Source organism: Aricia agestis, chromosome 6 (assembly GCF_905147365.1).
Source record: "Aricia agestis chromosome 6, ilAriAges1.1, whole genome shotgun sequence".
In the NCBI taxonomy this organism is placed as follows: domain Eukaryota; kingdom Metazoa; phylum Arthropoda; class Insecta; order Lepidoptera; family Lycaenidae; genus Aricia; species Aricia agestis.
In genome coordinates this window covers 15,271,935-15,292,704 of record NC_056411.1, presented here as the reverse complement: position 1 = coordinate 15,292,704, position 20,770 = coordinate 15,271,935, and the positions used below count along the sequence as shown (strand labels likewise).

The 20,770-nt window shown below is 36.6% G+C and overlaps 4 protein-coding genes across 4 annotated transcripts; 2 read left to right on the top strand and 2 right to left on the bottom strand.

Annotated features, from left to right (window-relative positions):
* Window positions 1–43: 43 nt before the first annotated feature.
* LOC121728121 (mediator of RNA polymerase II transcription subunit 31-A) lies at window positions 44–3,360 on the bottom strand. The gene is made up of 4 exons (XM_042116231.1): window positions 3,054–3,360; window positions 2,871–2,957; window positions 2,597–2,766; window positions 44–600 (listed from the first exon to the last, which is right to left on the bottom strand). Exons 1-4 carry the CDS (start codon window positions 3,067–3,069, stop codon window positions 454–456), a joined length of 420 nt encoding a protein of 139 aa, XP_041972165.1. The 5' UTR covers window positions 3,070–3,360; the 3' UTR covers window positions 44–453.
* Window positions 3,361–5,813: 2,453 nt separating this feature from the next.
* LOC121728117 (synaptosomal-associated protein 29) lies at window positions 5,814–7,017 on the top strand. Its single transcript, XM_042116228.1, has one exon. It carries the CDS (start codon window positions 6,014–6,016, stop codon window positions 6,809–6,811), a length of 798 nt encoding a protein of 265 aa, XP_041972162.1. The 5' UTR covers window positions 5,814–6,013; the 3' UTR covers window positions 6,812–7,017.
* Window positions 7,018–8,280: 1,263 nt separating this feature from the next.
* LOC121728118 (gastrula zinc finger protein XlCGF57.1-like) lies at window positions 8,281–9,871 on the bottom strand. The gene is made up of 2 exons (XM_042116229.1): window positions 9,691–9,871; window positions 8,281–9,601 (listed from the first exon to the last, which is right to left on the bottom strand). Exons 1-2 carry the CDS (start codon window positions 9,862–9,864, stop codon window positions 8,546–8,548), a joined length of 1,230 nt encoding a protein of 409 aa, XP_041972163.1. The 5' UTR covers window positions 9,865–9,871; the 3' UTR covers window positions 8,281–8,545.
* Window positions 9,872–10,327: 456 nt separating this feature from the next.
* LOC121728113 (eukaryotic translation initiation factor 3 subunit C) lies at window positions 10,328–19,926 on the top strand. Its single transcript, XM_042116225.1, has 7 exons — window positions 10,328–10,474; window positions 10,603–10,719; window positions 11,025–11,445; window positions 13,583–13,962; window positions 14,042–15,325; window positions 15,930–16,223; window positions 19,511–19,926. Exons 2-7 carry the CDS (start codon window positions 10,627–10,629, stop codon window positions 19,679–19,681), a joined length of 2,643 nt encoding a protein of 880 aa, XP_041972159.1. The 5' UTR covers window positions 10,328–10,474; window positions 10,603–10,626; the 3' UTR covers window positions 19,682–19,926.
* The last annotated feature ends 844 nt before the right edge of the window (window positions 19,927–20,770 follow it).

Genomic DNA, 20,770 nt, shown 5'->3' with positions numbered 1-20,770 from the left:
TGTACCAAAGTATTTACTTTATTTATAAATGAGTAACCTAATATTTACAGTCTTTTTTAACTTACTTTCATCTTAACCTACCTAGCACAGTATTATGTAAACAGCAAAATTCATTAAAATAATATTATTAAAGGTAAATCTCTTTCATAACTCATATGTTATTTTTTGAGAAATTTAAACTTAAATTACATAATGAAATTCAAGGTCTTTTACAAAAGTAGATGGTGAATTTTTTGCTTGACACATTGGGTCTTGTTTTGGAAGTAGGTATTATTAAAACACGCCCACACCAACCTGCTAGTAGGAGTGGGGGTGTTAGGTTTATTTTCGTTACGGATGCAACAACTTGACAAACATAGCAACATAGTTCAGATTTAGTTTGGATTAATTGAGTATGGATTAAATATATTTTTCTTAATAACACTGCAACTGTACACACCACAGTATACGCTGCTACTGCTGCTGTCTCTGCACACTCTGTGTCGGCGGTGCGGGGGGTGCGGGCGGCGCGGGGGCGTCGGGCGGCTGCAGCGTGCGCGTGCGCCGCCGTGTGTAGTGCTGCCACAGCAGTATCGCTTGGTCGTCCATAAACTTGCACACCTGTAAGGCACATTTTGCCATGTTACACTTCAATTTTTAGTAACATGTTTTTTTTTGGGTTCCATACCCAAAGGGTAGGAACGGGACCCTATTACTAAGACTTTGATACCTGTCCCACTGTCTGTCTATATCCAGGTTATTATCAAAAATGGTAATAGCTAGAACAGGAGTTCCCAATCTTTTTCAGCCTGCGGCGCAGTTGTACGGCACAATATTTTGTCACGACGCCCTACTCTACCTAGCCATTATTTAAGTTAAGTATCTAAACACACTAGGCCGAAGTTACGCGGCGTAAATTCCGCATGATTACGCCCGGCCTAGTGTGTTTAGACACTAACGTTAACTTTTATAACACCCGAGCTATCGCTTAAGCGTTTAATGACATTACTAGTGACGCTAGTACGTTAACACGTTAAGATGTTGGCTACATTTGCGTACCATCCTGATCAACGTGCTAATTAACGCCTAAACACGCAGATGGAGCAGGGGTAGGGTTGCCATCCGTCCGGATTTCCCCGGATTTGTTGTCCTAGTTTGAAGGGCGCCCGGGGTGCGTCCGGCCTGTTTTTTGAAAAGCGTCCGGATGAAATCCAAACACTTTTAATGAGAGAAATTTAACGTCTTAACGTTATGCAGCAATAAACTAAAGATAAAAACTCGCTAAGCAAGAAACTGTGTGTATACACGGTTTCTTGCACGGATTTTGAGTTAGTCAGTTTTTTAACCGACTTCCAAAAAACGAGGAGGTTATATATTCGGCTGGATATTATTTTATTTTTTTTATGTTCGACCACTACTCCGCCGCACAGTGGATCGAAAATCGAGTTTCATAGTTTCCAGATGTCATTTTTTTAGGCTGAAATATGTTCTCCTAACTGAAGTCCACGCGGACGAAGTCGCGGGCAACAGCTAGTTAGGCCATAAATTGTGTTTTTTCTATGACAGTCCCACTTAATTTTATATTTTAGTGTAATATTATAGTTAAATATTAAAGTACACATATAACTAAGGATTGTGTAAAAAATTCAAGAACCTATCTGTTGCCATTATTGATATCGAAGAGCAGAAAAGCCCAAAAAATCACGTTTGTTGTATGGGAGCCTCCCTTAAATATTAATTTTATTTTGTTTTTAGGGTTCCGTAGTCAACAAGGAACCCTTATAGTTTTGGTCTGTCTGTTCGTCTGTTCGGTCTGCCTGTCCGTCTGTCTGTCTGTCTATTATGTGATCCTATGGTTTTAAAATATTATGAAAGAGACCTCATTTAACCACAACATAAACTTTTGCAACAAATACAAATAGAATAAATATTTTTAATTTTGATGAATTTTAGAAAAAAAATCGCAAATGGTGCCGTAATACAAAATATGCGAAAATGTGAGTAATAGTTAGTACTAGGGCATGCAGAACCGGGTCCGGTTCCAGATTTTTTTATTGTTTTTACCTTTGAAGTCGGTTTTTATTTTTTGTTAAAAATAATTACAAATTCTTGTTGGAAAAGCAAAAATTGGCAAGACGTTATCGTAAATACTGTTTAAGAGGTGTCCGGGGAAATAACCACATTTCGGCCAAATGTCCGGGAATTTTGTCGTGCCTGACCGGCTAAGGGAATTTGGGTGATGGCAACCCTAAGCAGGGGCATTAGAAAAAGATACATATTAAATAAACACCAATGATTATAGTTAGGTAATGCACAAAAAGACCATAACGGAAAATTCGTGACTCATTGTGTGCAGGACCAAGCATAATAATATGTTCGAAGATGAACTTCGTTAAAAATAAAATTCAGTCTCGACAATTAATCAAGAACAAATCAAGAAAACGAAAGCATATCAGCCACGACACAAATTTTGCGTTATGGTCTTTTTGTGATTGCCAAATTCCAGAACATGTTGTGGACGATATTGTTTTACTGTGACCATGACGTGTTGTGAGCTATTTTTCTGCTCACTGAGCGTTTTGGTGTTCGAGCGTAACATATCTAGTAGTATACAAACCTGAGCAGAAACACACTCTCTTCGGAAAGCCTCATGTTGCAAAAGCTCTAGGAAATGAAGACACATGGGGTATTTTAGAAACCGAGCATACTCGGGCTCACGCCAATACTGAAGATACTTCAAGTAGTTTATAAATGGTTGCTCTTTGAGATACCCACGTTGAGCTAGAACTGAAAAATATTTCTTATTATATGAACATTGTTTAAAACTATATCAAACTGATGACATTTGTTTTTACTTCGTACAAAAAGTAGCACACATTTTCTCTACTTACAGTGAATATAGTTTGGGTTTGCTAAACACTGCACAAATTCCAATTCTACTTGGAACCTTATTCTATTCTGCTCCTCAGTCTCCATTACTGAAAAATAACATTTTAATCTTAATGCCGTTTATCCGTACAGAAAATGGTGTCTAGAATTATAGCCAAGGCAAGGCACAAATAAAAATAAACTACCTTTACCAGCCATCATCTTGCCAAACTCCAGGAACAAAATGTATATAGCAACTTTACGGTAAAGTTTACTTAGTGATTAAATTATTATTTACAAATGTTTAGTTTATTATATTTGAACACTAAAGCAAGTGTAAAGTGTTTAATACAATCTGGGAACTTTTGAGTGATGTATAGTTCATTTTATTGCTCATTTAAAAAGTGTAATTATTTTATACAACTAGAACCATATTATGTCTTGGGAATACTCGGGATAGAGCTTATTGTATTGTTATACATTTATAATTAAATTTAAACATTATAAATTTTTAGAAGGTTATGCCGGCTCTTGATATAGGCGAACGCGTTGGCCAACGCGTTGGCAGACGCGTCGGCCCAATGTGTAGAACGGGCGTTCGCGCGTTGGCCGTAGGTATTTAGACGTTGGCCGACGCGTCTGCGAGCTTGCCGCACGAGTCGGAAATGTCGGCAAAGATCAAAGGACATTTGTCGCAAGCTTCGTGCTTCATCCACACATAGGCCGCGCGATCAGTTCGCCCGGAGTTATAGTTATGATAATTATAATAATATGTAATAATTTTTATATGTAATAATTTAATAAATAATAAGTAGGTAATAAAATAATTACGTATATTATTTTAATATTATAAAATATTATGTAAAAGTGAGTTTATTTCTTTGTTTGTTACGTTTTCTCGCCTTTTATTTATTTATTTCGAGAATACCCTTTAAAAACTTTTTCTTGTCCACATTTACAAAGTAATTATATGCTGTGAATAAATATACAGCTACAGCTGTTAGCGACTCAACATCCATTTTGAATCCGTCCGCACATTGGCGCGATCCAAAACATACTGAGCGACCTTCCTATGTGTGGATTACTCACAAACGCCGTTGCAAGCGCACTGCCAACGCGTCTGCGAACGCGTTGGCCAACGCGTTCGCCTATATGGGGAGGCGGCCTTAGAAAACAAACATTAGTAGATCACAACTGACATTTGACAACAACTTTTTTTTTTCATAATATTATGGCGATTGGCGTTCGGTTTTTTAACCATGGCCAGTGTCAAGTAAAATATGGTAAGTTAAAATTTTCGTATGAAATTTAAAGTCTTTTTTCCAGATTATTGACAAGTCGAAAGTCTAGTAAAGTCTATAAAGTAGTCAGTAAAGTCAATGAGTCAAGTCAGTTGTTTTAGTAAAGCCTCAGTCTTTGTAGTAAAGTGGTAAACCTGAGGCCTGACCCTGAGGGTGGACCATAGAGGAAAAGAGTAGACCCTGACTAAAACTTTCGATGGAGTTTTGGACGGAACACAAAATGGCACGTTTCTTAAAGTTATATCACAATGCCCACACTTGTGTCTTGTGCATGACAACGAATATATTTTAATGGTTAATATTCTACCAAAATTATTATACACACCGAAATATCACAATTTTAGGAAAATAATACAAAAAAAACACACCTTCACTCTTTCGTATTCCCGGCAAAACTTCATGACAACAACTTGACAGCTGGCGAAATTGTGAGTGACGGTTACAATTTTTTATAATCGCACACCATTAAGTATTAACCATTTTCGTTAACAAAAAGTTAAAAACCCTTTGTCTCTAATTGCATATTTTATTAAAATGGGAGGAATAATATTATTCCATAAATTCAAAAGTCACAAATTACTAACCAACCATCAACTAAATTACTTAAGCAAAATAAAGTATAAACTATATACATATATGTCGCAGCCGACTGGTTTAAATAGCCGTTCAATCAAGCAGCTATCCATTTGACTGAACAACGCCATTCAATAACACGGCTATACGTCGTTTAGCCGACTTGTTGACTACAACGTTCAACACTACAGCTAGACGACGCTTAGCCAACTGGTTTAATGGCAAATTAACTAGGGCGGTAGCCGGCTGCTGCCGCAGCACAGTCGCAGTTGTAACCTAACCTACTTTTGGACTTTCTGGATTGTGTTTGTTTTTGTTTTGGCGGGCGCAGCCGCCCCCCGAGCCCTCCTTTTGCTTGACGACGGTCGCTGGCTGCTGCCGCAGCACGCTCGCTGCGCTCGCTCGGCTCCCTCTGTGTTGTGGTCTAAGTTATAACCTAACCTAACCAACTTTTGGACTTTCTGGATTGTGTTTGTTTTTGTTTTGACGTGGGGCTGTGCTCCCTAAACCCCCCTTTCGGGGTGGCTGCGTCCATCCATTTCATAATCCCGTAATTTCTCCTCGAATATTTGTTGAAATTTTGATTCACTCGTATGTGCCTCCACAATTTTTGTCTCTTTAATAACACTTGTAACTTTTATTAACTACTTTCTTTCCGAAAAACAACCACAAACACCAACAAACACCTGCTAGTTGACGCCATATTGTAAATAAAACGCACCTAGCGCCGCAGCGGTGCGTGCTGAACTACTTCAATTAGACGGCGGCTTGTGAATCAGCTGTAGTGTTGAACGTTTTGAGCGACTAAAATATTCAATATAAAAGCTAGACGTATGATTGAATGGCGTTGTTCAGTCAAAGGGCTAGCTGTTTGATTGAACGGCTATTTAAACAGTCGGCTGCGACATATATATCGTTGTGAAAAGGCAGTCTATAAATTTTTTTTCTACATTAAATATTGGCGTCTTGGCTAAGTCGAAATGAAACGGCTAAACGATGGCGGGCTAGTATATTATTCATTCACCCTTGAGAAAAAAAAATCAAAGTCAAAATTGTCCAATGATTGTAATTTGTGACTTGTGAGTTGTGATACGTACGTAATTATTTCGATTTTTTGTTACCTACATTTTTAGAAGTAATCTCTTTTTTAGTGAATCAGAACATAAATTACAAGTGCAAAGTATTCCATTCTGGAAATTAATAATACTACTTTTTATTAACCTGACAATTAAAACAAGATTCTAGGAAACAGTAACTCTGATTGAAGAAACTCGGAAACGCCCCGTTTAAGTATGTCAGGACACAGATATTTATCTGGAAATGGCTCTAATCTATTTGAAGATGAAGATGTCGATGACGACACATTCGTCAATAGCTATAGATCAAGATTGCCTCAGTCGCAACCGAAACCAGCAATGTCTCCTTACTTAACCGAATTAGAAAGGCAAAGGCAAACTATGCTTGAAAAACAAAGAGAAATCGAACAAAGGACTCTAGATTCTTCGTCGCGCAGTATAGGTTTGCTGAGGGAATCCGAACAAATCGGTATCGCGACAGCCGAGGAACTGGCGCGTCAACGTGAACAACTACAAAATACTAATAGAAGGCTCGACGAAATTAATACTAATCTAAGTTATAGTCAGAAACATTTAAATGGCATCAAATCTGTATTTTATGGTTTTAAGAATTACCTGTCTGGCAAAACAGATCAGAGCCCCCAAAAGAGCCAAGTGTCACCGAGTTCAGTGAGCCAAGCAGGCACGAGTAGACTGAATGATACATTGGATAACATTAATAATATGAATGAAACAGATAGATTCCAGAGCCACCCATCAACGAGGTTGCGGGGACTCAATCAAGAAACTGCCACAAAACCTATGTCAGACACAGAACGAGTTAATAAAATGCTGGACGCTAATTTAGATGAAATGGTCAACCACATATCCCGACTAAAAGGCCTCGGTGTGGCCCTGGGTGAGGAGATTGAGGAACAAAACAATCTTATTAGTGAAATTCATGATAAAGTTGATGTTGCTGATATAAAAATTGGACAACAGAACAAGCAAATGAATAAACTGTTGGGAAAGTAATAATTTACTCCTAATCTTCATTACAAAACTTTTTTAGACCATTCTATGAAAGGCCTTTTGAGAATGGCCTACAAAGAATATAAAAGGCAATACCCAATACTTAAGTTGATACAGTGATACTCATTATCCAACATCATAATAATTATATAATTGTCGTTTAGTTTCAAGTATTATACTGAATCCATACATACATCCCATTTCAAAATTAAAGAAAAAAGCACAGGGGGCTGGCATTTCTTTTTAATTGTGATTTTATTAAATATTAGATTAATTTGGATACTGTACTATACTTAATTTTTAAGTCTGTTGAATGTGATGTATGTATTAGAAATAAAGTTTTAGATCAATTGATGGGATTAAAGAAGTGCACTACCAATATAAATATTCGCAATGGATATATTATTTTCTTGTGTGATATTCAAAAAAAGTTGCTTCAAAGAGGACATAACATTGTACAGCTATATCTAGGGTTGCCATCCGTCCGGATTTATCCTAGTTTGAAGGCTGTCCGGGGTGCGTCCCGCCGGGTTTTTGAAAAGTGTCCAGTTGAAATCCAGACACTTTTGATGAGAGAAATTTAACTTTTAAGTCATGCGGCAATAAACGACAGATAAAAACTCGCTAAGCATACACACATTTTCTTGCACGGACTTGAGTTAGTCAGATTTTTAGAAATTCTTGTTGGAAAAGCAAAAATTGGCAAGGGGAAATAACCACATTTCAGCCAATTGTCCGGGAATTTTGTCGTGCCTGACCGGCGAAGGGAATTTGGGTGATGGCAACCCTAGCTATATCCATTGTATTTTTATTAGTCTCCTACTAATCTTAGTACTTTACTATCATCGCACTTTGTTGGTTAGGTTGCCCGGATATATCAACACCTGTTGTGCCATTAATGCATATCATTATAATTTGAATTTATTGGCTTATTGAAATATTCAAGTTGACAGAAATGTTTAATAATAAAAAATATTCTGGGTTTATAGTGATATTTTGTATAGCCTAATTTTTAGTATCACAAAGATTTTATTAATTACTAGATTTTATATATGTATTTCCTGTTTGCACTATTTGAACTATGTTCAGCTTTCAGTAGATTTCTTTAAACCACCATTCTCAGTAAACTTGGTTTTAAATGCTGATTTGTCAAAACAAGAGTAGTTGAATGCTAATTTTTATTGTTATTATCAATATTTTATTTATGTTAAGGCAATATTGGATGAGCAATTATAAAATAATGTAAAGAAATAAAAACAGATATATTCATATATAAATACTAGTTTTATTTTAAACTTTGAAAGAATAATTTCAGCATATTAAAGTTACAATAACTTACATGCACTGAATTATGTATGTATCTGTATACGTCATTACATGTGGAAGTATAATAAATTTATAAGTTTACACATTTTCTCGCAATATAACCTATATTGTTTAAAAAATCTATTGTCAATAGTAACATTTTTATAAGAACACACTTTTATCCAACAGTGATTCATTGTTCAAATATAAAGTGAAACACACTTAAAAAACTAAGCAAGTTATTTAAAATTACACTCTATTCATAACCAATAACATTACAAACTCAAGCTTTTAAATTTACATACTAATAAAGTAAATGATAAATCATTATAAACCAAATGTAGGTTGAGCAGTAACTTACATTTTGAAAAATCAAGCCAATCTTACAAACATCTAATTATGTACTGTTAATGTTTCAACTTTTGATCTCCTCTAAAGATAATCTGTATTCAGAAGATTGTCTACTCGTTCATGAATTTTCATATGCTTTTGTAGCACTCTCTTACTTGCTAATTTTTTATCACAAATAGAACAGAAAATTGGTTGACTTTCATGTGACTCCTTATGCACTTTTAAACCAAATGATGTTGCAAAGCCTTTGGGACATGCATCACATTTATAAGGCCTTTCAGTAGAGTGTGAGTGAGCTATGTGAACTAATAAGGAATATTTAGTAGAAAATGCACGGTCACAGTCTCTATGCTTACATTTAAAAGGTCTCGGTTTCTCCTGACCCGTGTGAGTGAGACAGTGCGCTTTTAAATAAGATGGTCTAGTAAACCTTTTGGGACATACAGAACAAGCATAATCCTTAATACCACTATGTGTCTTAATGTGCATAGCCAGGGTAGACTTTGTTGTGAATTTTTTGTCACATGTCACACAACTGAATGATCTTCCATGACTAGAGTGTGCAATTCGGAAATGTTCTCTTAATGATTGTCGTGACTTATAAATTTTATTACAAAAACCACATTTAAACTGTGGAACATCAGAGTGGGTTTTTAAATGCTGTCGCAAGCCATTGGAAGTGTTAAAGTCTTTACCACACTTTGCACATAAGTATCTTTTGAAATCACCATGCTTACTCATATGGTATCTCAAGTTATATATTCTAGTAAACGATTTGGAACATAAACTACATGTGTAGGCCTTTTCACCCACTTTCCTAGGTACTTGCTGGGTGAGTGTGATATCTGTCACAGGTGGTAAAGGAACCAGCTCCTTATTTTGAATTTGAGGTTCAAAGTCTAATACTGAATTGTTGCTGAAAAGTGGTACATCATACTCATGATCTTGATAAACAACATTGATGTCAATGGTGTCAACATCTGATCTCTGAAAGTTGTTGCTTGTATTTGAAATTGTAAAAAACTGGGTAAGGGTTTCATTTGCTTTTAAGCAGTTCAATTTAAACGTGTAAGCCAACAGAGCAGTTGAAACACAGGTGGTACAAATATGTTGAGGCCAATTTTCTTCATCATTGTTCTGAAAAGTAACACAATTATTTTTTTAATGGAAACTTGAAAGCAACCATACTTGGTAATATATATGATATGAATCATTGATATCTTTACCTCCAAACAGTTGAGAAAGACAAGTATATCAATGAGCTTTATTTTATTGTCCTCATGTTCAATTAAATCTTGTATGCTCATATACATTGCAGGATCACTGAAATTAAATTCCAGGAGGCAAGTTCGACATGTGTTTCTAGTTAAAGGTACTATTAACGTCGTGAATTCCATCATAAAATATATTCATTGCGACTTTCGTACAATCTTATTTTCACATTGCCATCGGCATTATAATTTCAAATTGTCTTTTAACAAAAATATTATATTATGACTGTATTTAAATTTCTACGTGTAACTAGGTAAATGGTATTTATTATATTTGAGTCAATAAGCAAAAAATTCGTAAAACTTGTTTAAATTTGGTTAAATTCATCCATTTCGTACATGGTAAATTACGCGATCCATGATTACACAAAATGACAATTGACAAATGACAAGACTCAAGAGCCAAATGTCAATCTTGTTGTCACATGTCATTGTCATTTGTCCATTGACAATTGTCACTGACTATTACTGATTACAACAGTTCTCGGACCTGTCCGACTAATTTTTGAGGCTTTGGATGAGTTTGGAAGAGAAAATCAAATAAAAAGGCCGCCCATCGCAGCTAAAATAAAAAAAAATTGCTGTCAATCGTCAGACTTGGTCAGACTCTTTTGACGTGTAGTGTGCGTCGTGGGCGATAGTTTTCTGAATAAATTTATGTCTTTTACTCAATTTTCATGAATTTATTACTATCTGCAAGTGATTTAAGCAATAATTATACGCAACACTTTATCTTAAGGTAGCAATCGCTTCCATTAAACGGCTAACTCGGATCTAACCTATACTCGTAGTTGTATCACTATCGTTTGTGTCCCGGATTTAAGGATTTTTTAGAATAATTATATAGTAATTTGTATTATATTTTAGCTAAACGTGCAGTGAATACTAAAAATGAGTCGGTTCTTCGCAACTGGTACGGATTCCGAATCCGAGAGCTCGTCTGAGGAGGAGCAGATTGTAAGGGCGCCTGCAGCTGTTTACACGGTAAGATTTTATATTTATAGCTCATAATTAATATCATTTATGGCACTGAGTTTATAGCAAAAGCATATTAATTTATTTATTTATATGATATAATAATCTAAACATTGTAATTATTTTAAAATAATGTGCCTTACTATTATTTTATTTATTCAGAGTAAATTAACTTTTTACAATAAACATTAAAATTTAAATATTATAACCGTGTTGTCTAAGACTTGCTTTGATTTAAATATTTTTTAAAGAAATATGTAGATAAAATATGTATTTCGTGCTAATTATTATATCATGAATTACTTTGTTACCAGTTCAGTGATGATGAAGAAGAAACCAAGAGAGTTGTCAGGTCTATGAAGGAGAAGAGATATGAGGAATTAGAAGGCATAATTCACTCTATTCGTAACCATCGCAAGATCAGAGATTTCTCATCAGCCCTAGCTTCTTTTGAGGAGTTGCAAAAGGCTTATACTCGAGCTGCCCCTGTGGTCCAAAAAGAAGAAAATGGAATTGCACCCCGATTTTTCATACGGGCTCTGACTGAACTCGATGACTGGGTATCTGGGGCCTGGAATGATCGAGATGCAAGAAAGTCCTTATCCAAGGGCAACAGTAAAGCTCTTACATCCTTGAGACAAAAGCTACGCAAGTACACAAAAGATTTTGAAGCTGAAATAGCAAAATTCCGAGAGAATCCTGATCTTCCAGATAATGAGGATGATGAACGCAATGGTCAGTGCATTGCCAAAAAATGGCCAAGTGCATGTTGGACTCACACACAAAGGGTTCCGTATCATTATAGTGCAAACAGTGTGTTTTTTAATATGGGAATGCCCTTAATTAATTATTTTGTTTAAATATTATTATTAATTATTAAAGTACACATATATTTAAGGCCTTCGTGAAAATTTCAAGTGCCCACCTCTTATCATTATTAATTACGAGCAAAAGAAGCCAAAAAAAATCATGTTTGTTGTATGGGAACCCCCCTTAAATATTAATATTATTCTGTTTTTAGTATTTGTTGTTATAGCGGCAACACATATAATACACAATCTGTGAAAATTTCAGATGTCTAGCTTTAGCGGTTCTTGAGATACAGCCTGGCGTCAGACAGACAGACGGACAGACGAAGTCTTAGGAATAGGGTCCCGTTTTTACTCTTAAGGTACGGAACCCTAAAAAGGAGAGTCAAGTTCAATACAAACATTTTGCTTGTCTATCTATTTACCTACTTCGCAGTAAAAAGAATGGAGATCTAAATGTGTGCCAAGCTCTATGGAAAATCGAAAAATGTATTTATAGGAACCAAGCTACGAATAATAAAAACTAAGGAAAAGTAACTCTGTCAAAAAACATGCTCCACAATACTTGTCAAAAAAATGTACCTTAGGTACACATTTCAATACATTTGCAATATTTAGGTGACCTTGAGCGGCACTAGGCTGACGTTACATGACAGATCAAAAGTAACCAAATTTAAAACGGTAATAGTATGAGAGTTACGATTCCTTAGTTTTTATTATTCGTAGGAACCAAATAACATTACAAACAAATAATAAAGTCTATTTCTTAACTTTATTAAATATCTATAACAATTGCTGTTATTTAAATAATGTTATATCTAAGGCTGGCCTCACACAGCCGGAATGTTACTCCGAATTCATAATCTGAATTCAGATTATTAATTCGGAAAGACCGGAATACCATACAATATCAGTATGCTCCAGATTTTTTCAAATTAAGAATTTCTCGGAGTGATCTGTAAGAATGATACTGTAAATACAGACGACGACAAAGGATGAACCCAGTATTTGCATTTGAATTTCTTGTTTTTATTATATTGAGCCAAAAGCAATGCTATTAGTATTAATTCTTCTTCCACAAAGACGTTTATATGTGCGGGGAATCACGAGACTACTGATCAATCTGAATTTTTAAGATATGTGTGAGGCAAGGTGCTGAAATTCAGATTATGAATTTCCATTTATTAATTCAGAGAGACATTCCGGCTGTGTGAGGCCAGCCTTAAAGTAGATATGAAAACTGGCCTAATTAATTCTAAGTTATCGATATTCAATAAAGTAAAGAAATAGACTTTATTATTTGTTTGTAATGTTTATTTGGTTCCTATTAATACATTTTTCGATTTTCCATAGAACTTGGCACTCATTTAGATCTCCATTTTTTTCACCCTTAATTATTTATTTTAATAATGATATTAGTACTAAAATAATTTTTTTTAATTTTTTTTTTCCCATACAAAAAACACAATTTTTGGCCTATTTTTTCTCTATAACGGTACGGAACCCCTCGTGCGCGAGTCCGACTCGCACTTGGCCGATTTTGTGGGATACTGATTACTCTGATTACGCACATTTTGAGTAACTGGTAGCCGCAATTCAAAGTTACCCATAATGACGGTACCTACTATTTTTGTTGCCATTAATTTTGTTATACTTTTTCATAATATCAGTACAACTGACTGAAATTATTTAACAACAGTAAAATGTGTGAAAGTACCAGACTTCATACATAAAAAAAATTAACACTTGTGTAATTATCTTTAGGAATCATTTTCAGAAAACGTAATTTAGTTCGTGCTTTATCGAATACCGAGCAAAGCTCGGTCAAATAGCTAGTTTTTTATTTAATAATAATGTTGTTTTGGTTTTATGCCCAACAATAAGGGCCTCTGCTAACTGAGGCGGATGTTCGCGGCGGCCGCACAAACATGGCCGCACAACCCGCGAACGGGCGTCCATCTCGTGTGCCTCGCAATCTGTTCATACATTAGTGCGTCGTCGTGCGGGGCGTACGCCCTAAGAAGTCTGAACTATGAAATGAGAGTTATTTTTTGTTTGCATAGATTCCTCATCCTCTGACGAGTCTGATGATGAAGAGAAGGTCAAAGAGAAACCCAGAGCTCGTCGTTCACCTGAGCCGCGCGCTAGACCGCCGCCCCAAGATGATGAATCCTCTGATTCGATGGACTGGGGCTCCAGCTCTTCTGGCGACAGTTCAAGCTCTGACGATGAATTCAAAGGGGCTGCTACTATTCGTGAACGTTTCTTGAAGCGCACCACTGAGAGAGACGATGATGAGGAAAGAGACAGGCGTAGGGCAAGGAGGGAAAGACGAGAGAGAGCCGGCAAAGTTAGCAAGAAAGATCAGGCTGACGATGGGGGAGAATGGGAGACTGTTCGCAAAGGAGCGGCGACATCCGACAAACCCAAGATGTTCGCGAAGGTATGTTTAACTTGTGGTTACTGTAGATTTCTCATAAAATATGGATTATTGTATTAATCAAAGGGTTTTTATTTAATAGGATAGTGACATCGATGCAGCGCTTGTTGTTAAGAAGTTAGGTGAAATCAGTGCCGCCAGAGGACGTAAACGCACAGATCGTAGAGCGCAGTTGGAACTTCTTCATGAGCTGCGCACCATCGCCCAACAGCACAACCTCGGTGACGCACTTCAGCTCAAACTTCGTGCCGCTACAGTAGCCGCGCTGTTCGATTATAACCCAAAAGTGTCTGATGCCATGAAACCGGAATATTGGTCTAGACTCGTGGAGAACGTCGACCAAATGGTCACCATTCTGTTAGCTCACGAAGATATGGTTCTCAGTGAAATGATCACTGAAGAAAATGAGCAGCTTGTTACACCACCTTACCAAGTTCGCGGCTGCTTGCTCACAGCTTTGGAACGTCTCGATGACGAGTTCACGAAGCTACTGAAAGAATGCGATCCTCATTCGAATGAGTACGTAGAAAGATTGAAAGATGAGGTCAGGGTATCGACGCTCATTGATCGTGTTTGCCAAGTCGTGGAGCGCGATGGTTCCCCGCAGGAGATATGTCGTGCGTATCTTCGTAAAATCGATCATTTGTACTACAAATTCGACCCACGCGCTGTCAAGAAGGACCTCCCTCCAGGGGAAGAAACGACGATCAAAAAGATGGAGCGCCTTTGCAAATACATTTACGCAAACGACGACTCCGATCGTCTGCGAACTCGTGCGATCCTCTCGCACATGTACCATCACGCACTGCACGACAACTGGTTCCAAGCTCGCGATCTACTTCTTATGTCGCATCTGCAGGAAAATGTGCAACATTCGGACCCTAGCACTCAAATCTTGTACAATCGTACGATGGCTAATTTAGGTCTCTGCGCTTTCCGTCGGGGCAATGTCAAGGAGGCTCATGGATGTTTGGCGGAGCTGATGATGACCGGAAAACCGAAGGAGCTTCTGGCTCAGGGTCTGCTCCCTCAGCGTCAGCATGAACGTTCAAAGGAACAGGAGAAAATCGAGAAGCAGCGTCAAATGCCATTCCACATGCACATCAATTTAGAACTTTTGGAATGCGTCTACTTAGTGTCTGCCATGCTAATCGAAATTCCGTATATGGCCGCTCACGAGTTCGACGCACGCAGGCGCATGATAAGTAAGACTTTCTATCAGAATTTGCGAGCAAGTGAGAGGCAAGCTCTAGTGGGACCTCCAGAATCTATGCGTGAGCATGCGGTTGCAGCTGCTAGGGCCATGCGACGAGGCGACTGGCGCGCCTGCCTTAATTTTATTGTCAACGAAAAAATGAATGCTAAGGTAAGATTTTTTATTAATTTAAAAATCATCAAGGGGGGTATTACATTATCATTTATATTGGATCATTTATATGATCATATATAGGATCCAATATATATGATCATTTGATCATATCTGCACATTACATTATCATATTTCATTGATCCTATTTTATGTGGTTTCAATAGCCAATGGAGAGCGCTAACGCCAGGGTTACTAGATCTCAGAGAATTCGATTTGTCAAAAGACATCGTCATTTTTAATATGGCTTGTTTTTTGTTATTTCAGCAAGATTATCCAAGTATATAATTAGAAAACGAATTACATTACATTATTTGAAACATATTAACGAACAAGAAATTAAAAACTCTTTTTATATTAAATAACTGGCAACACCTATTTCTATGACCGTATTGGATCCAAATTCCAATCTCTCAGCAAAATATGTCAAAAATCTATGATCAAGGAGGAAATGAATCATTTATCTATATTATATTATCCAATATAAATGACTCAATGATCTAGGATCCAATATAAATGATAATCTAATATCCCCCCAAAACAGGTATAAACTAAAAAAAATATTATGTACTTATTATTTCTATTTTTTTTTTTCTTTTTATAGGTTTGGGATCTAATGGTTAATGCGGACAATGTACGCGCTATGCTCGGTCGTCTCATCCGTGAGGAGTCCCTGCGTACATACTTGTTCACATACTCTCATGTGTACGCATCACTATCCCTCCGCTCGCTGGCCGACATGTTTGAGCTACCGCGACAACGTGTACATTCACTCGTGTCCAAGATGATCATAAACGAGGAGCTGCTGGCTTCTCTCGATGACCCCAGTGAATGTGCTATACTGCATCGTTCTGAACCAACAAGAATGCAAGCACTGGCTTTACAATTGGCAGACAAGGTATTCAAATTCATATTTTATCATTTTTATTCATTAAGAAATTTTAAGTACCAATTGAAGTAACATCTAAATTCTAATATATAAAATTCTCGTGTCACGGTGTGCTTAACCATTTCCGTGCGGATGTCACCGATAGGCATCATGGGTAGCTTTTCTGTATGGCGGGTGACGCCCGAGAGGAAATTGTTTACCTGTAAAACTATGATGAAATTACATTTTTCAGAGGTTTCCCCTCAATGAAATTAGCTTTATTTGTCACGTATTTCCGGGACAAAAAGTATTAAGTATCCTATGTCCTTTTCCGGAACTCAAAGCATCTCCATACTTCATTTCAGAAAAAATTGGTTCAGTGGTTTGGGCGTCAAGAGGTAACAGACAAGTAGACAATTATTTAAAAAAAACCTTCAGGAATCAGTCTTCATATTTCATAATCATAATTCATCATTATCAGCGCGCTTCCGTCTGTTGTACTAATTAAGTGCTCAGTTTTATCAGAACATGATATTTCGTAACGAAACTGTTATCACAGGAATTTTGAATAATCTGAGGAAAATTATAATTGGGCCCACCCGTGGCATCAGTGAATGAATTTACTGATAAACTTTTGAATTTATTTAAAGAATACTTTTTTAGGGTTCCGTACCCAAAGGGTAAAAACGGGACCCTATTACTAAGACGTCGATGTCTGTCTGTCCGTCTGTCTGTCTCCAGGCTGTATCTTAAGAACCGCTATAGCTATAAGACTTCTGAAATTTTCACAGATTGTGTAGATCTGTTGCCGCTATGACAACAATATTAAAAACAAATCAAATTAAATATATAAGGGGGTCCCATACAACAAACTTTTTTTTTTTGCTAGGTTGCTTGCAATGTTCACAAAATACTCAGTTATATTTATACTTTAAAAATTAATGATAAAATTTAATTAACATAAATAATTAAGGCGGGCTCCCATACAAAATACACATTTTTTACCTATTTTTGCTCTATAATGGTAAAGAACCCTTCGTGCGCGAGTCCAACTCGCACTTGGCCGATTATTTATTATATAGGTGAATATTAATTATTTCGTTTCGAAACATTATAGAATGAAAACATTCTTGAATATATACACTATACAGCATGTAACAAAAGTCAGTGATAACACTTTAGGGTGTGTATGTCTCTTGAATAGAGTTCATTGTAAAATTGCAGCGCTTAAAAAGTAACTTTTTATTTTATTTGTGTACGTGGTACAATACTCATGACGCCGCGTTTTCAATGTTACGTCGTTCAAAAAATACGTACACTCGGGCAGAGTGTACGTATTTTTTAGGATATTGCATAAAAACTTACACTTCAGGAGTCCTAAACATTTTATAAATATATAACGCCAACACCAGCAAAATCTCACATCAACATAATTTATTCTTATAACTAACAAGCAGCCCGCCCCTGCTTCGCACGGCTATGAATCAAACATTTCTAAAGTTGGTGGTGTTATTAACCCGGCGAGAGTGTGGTAGTCTTAGTGTCTACCCACTAAAAAATTGTAGGTGCTCCGCTTTCACTCCACTGTCGAGTAAAAGAGTTTTCAATGCGAACTACCCTGCCAAAATGAACCTTTATTCAAATGGATAATCCACGAATAATAAAAACTAAGGAAACGTAACTCCTATACTTCAACCGTTTTGAATTTGGTTCCTTTTCGCACACTAAAATATGACAATAGCTATGAAACACTAACGCTCAAATTTACGAAAAAAAGCCGTTTACAATAATTATTGTCACTTGTATAATTACACAAAATTATGCATGTATTCGGGTCTCTTTTTGCATAAAGTATGCATGTATTCTGGTTTCTTTTTGTAGCTCGCGGAACAATTTTTTTGACGCAGTTACTTTTTCTTAGTTTTTATTATTCGTAGAATTAAAACATCCTTTCCTTTTTCGATTTGATTTGTTGAATTCAGATATTTCATTCAAAAACTACCACTTAAACAACGTTTATTTGTTTATAAAATGCTATAAAAAGTAGATACATTTTTTGGCGTTATACATGACTAGCATGTAATATCCCGTTCTACAACAAAACGAAAATAAATTGATCAATATAGCCAAAGGTTTACAACACCTGATAAAAATAAGTTACTTACCTCCCATTTCTGTTTGTACACGTAAATAATCAGTTTTAAATACTTGAAATGAACTATAATTCCGTTCACGTTCGCTTTTGGGTCGCTACTAAAAGAAAATTTGTTCGCAGCCAGGCGCGTGAAACTGCCAAAAATGACACCGCACTGAATCGGTTAATTGAACTCCTCTGAAACGGCTCGACTGATTTACTTGAATCTTAGAGAGCCGATATGGCTAGGGTTGAGAATCGGACATGTACTTTTTATATTGATAAGTGCATTTGTTGAATAAATAATAGTAAATTATTATAACTCAAGACTGACGGCGACCATTGTTTGTGCGACGGGATAGCGATGGACGTTGCCATGGTGACATACTTATTTAGTCACTTCAATAAAATGATATGGGCAAAATACTTTATATGGCAATACAACGTTTGCCGGACTAATATATATATATATATATATATATATATATATATATATATATATATATATATATATATATATATATATATATATATATATATATATATATATATATATATATATATATATATATATATATCCCGCGTTAAAAACATGTTATTTCCAAGTTTGGTTAAGACATTGCAGGCGTATCACCTGATTGTCTGACAAGTAAGATGATCCATGCGTCGGATGGGCATGTAAAAAGTCGGTCCTGCGCCTGATCTCTCGCTAGTCGTGTCGGTCGTCCATCCCCCTTGGGTTATGAGAGTAAAGGAATAGAGAGTGCTCTTGTGTACTGCGCACACACTTGGGCACTCTAAAATTACTCCTGCGTAGCTGGCCTGGTTTCAATGAAACTTGCCACCGTCACCGAAACCGGTGTGGGGAGCTATTATATATATAATAGCTCCCCACACCGGTTAACCGGTCAACAGCATAAACCACTGGACTGATGGGGCTGAAATTTGGCATGCAGGTAGATGATATGACGTAGGCATTCGCTTAGAAAGGATTTGGATAAATTCCAACCCTAAGGGGTTAAAATAGGGAATGAAAGTTTGTATATAATAATACTTCTTAACGCGAGCGAAGCCGCGGGCAAAAGCTCGTAATATATAAAATCAATGTAAACATTTCTTGTTTGTAAGGTAATTCATGTGTAACTTTTTCGGGTTTCTATAGCCATTCATTTCTGATTTTCAGGTGGGAAACTTGGTGGACGCAAACGAGCGTATCTTCGAGAAGCAAGGCTCGTTCTTCCAGCGCGGTGGTGCTCCGCGCGGCGACGGTCGGCAGCGCGAGCGCCCGCGTGAGGGTTGGGGCCGCCGCCAACGCAACCGCCGTCGTGACGATGAACGTGCCCATGACGATTAAATCGATTTCTTATCGAACCCACTCACGTCAGCGTACAGCGCAAACTTACCTTCACCCTGAATTTCAGATGCCGACCTCAAAATCAACACACCGTCACAAAATATTTTGTCGTAACACATTGTATATTTTTAAAAAACTAGGAGTAGGTAGGCCTTTAAATGGCTGGGTAAGCTAAGTTTGCTGCGCCATCAACACCTGGCAATTAGCAGAAATCCTTATGATTATTCAATAAAGTATTCAACATGTTTGCTTATTTTACTTTTCTTGACTATATGATCAGAATACTAGACTGTATATAAATATGATAAGAAAATAATTCCCATATTAATAATCTAACAATTATGCCCCATCACTGACCTCTATTATTATAATATAATGGAGTTCAGTGTGCCCACTGCCCATGAAGCTATGTGCTAAGCTATTTATGATACCCACCTGCTTTTGTGCCTACTGGAAGCGAAATCAGCGCGGGGGAAGGGAACTAAATCTGATCTGAGAGTCTTCAAAAATCATAATGAGGTTTCTAATATCATTTTTCTCTAACCTGAATAGTTTGCGAGAGAGACTCTTCCAAAGTGCTAAAATGTGTATCCCCCCCCCCCCCCCCCCCTCTAACTTCTAAAGTAATTCTCATGATAATTCTAAAATAAATAAGTATATGATATACATTACTATAAAAACTACCAACGAAAATTGGTTTGAACGAGATCTAGTAAGTAGTTTTTTTTAATACGTCATAAATAACCTTAATTTAACTTTCATTAAATCAACTGAAAAATAAATCAAAAACCTTTTAATTTCATAGAAATTAACCTTAAGGGGGGTATTACATTATCATTTATATATGATCATTTCTATGATCATATATAGGATCCAATATATATGATCATTTGATCATATCTGCATATTACATTATCATATTTCATTGATCCTATTTTACGTCATATGTGCTTTCAATAGCCAATGGAGAGCGCTAACGCTGACAGGTATTGACGTCAGCGTTACTAGATCTCAGAGAATTCGATTTGTCAAAAGACATAGTCATTTTTAATATGGCTTGTTTTTTGTTATTTCAGCAAGATTATCCAA

Bases quoted from the DNA above. Each gene is read 5' to 3' on its own strand.
- LOC121728117 (XM_042116228.1), top strand. From the start codon at position 6,014: ATGTCAGGACACAGATATTTATCTGGAAATGGCTCTAATCTATTTGAA.
- LOC121728118 (XM_042116229.1), bottom strand. From the start codon at position 9,864: ATGATGGAATTCACGACGTTAATAGTACCTTTAACTAGAAACACATGT. The intron at 9,602-9,690 runs GTAAAGATATCA...GTTACTTTTCAG, and splicing joins TCTTTCTCAACTGTTTGGAG to AACAATGATGAAGAAAATTG.
- LOC121728121 (XM_042116231.1), bottom strand. The intron at 2,767-2,870 runs GTAAGTAGAGAA...AATATTTTTCAG, and splicing joins AAACCCAAACTATATTCACT to TTCTAGCTCAACGTGGGTAT. The intron at 601-2,596 runs GTTTGTATACTA...TGTGCCTTACAG, and splicing joins GAGAGTGTGTTTCTGCTCAG to GTGTGCAAGTTTATGGACGA.
- LOC121728113 (XM_042116225.1), top strand. From the start codon at position 10,627: ATGAGTCGGTTCTTCGCAACTGGTACGGATTCCGAATCCGAGAGCTCG. The intron at 10,720-11,024 runs GTAAGATTTTAT...CTTTGTTACCAG, and splicing joins CGCCTGCAGCTGTTTACACG to TTCAGTGATGATGAAGAAGA. The intron at 15,326-15,929 runs GTAAGATTTTTT...TTCTTTTTATAG, and splicing joins ACGAAAAAATGAATGCTAAG to GTTTGGGATCTAATGGTTAA.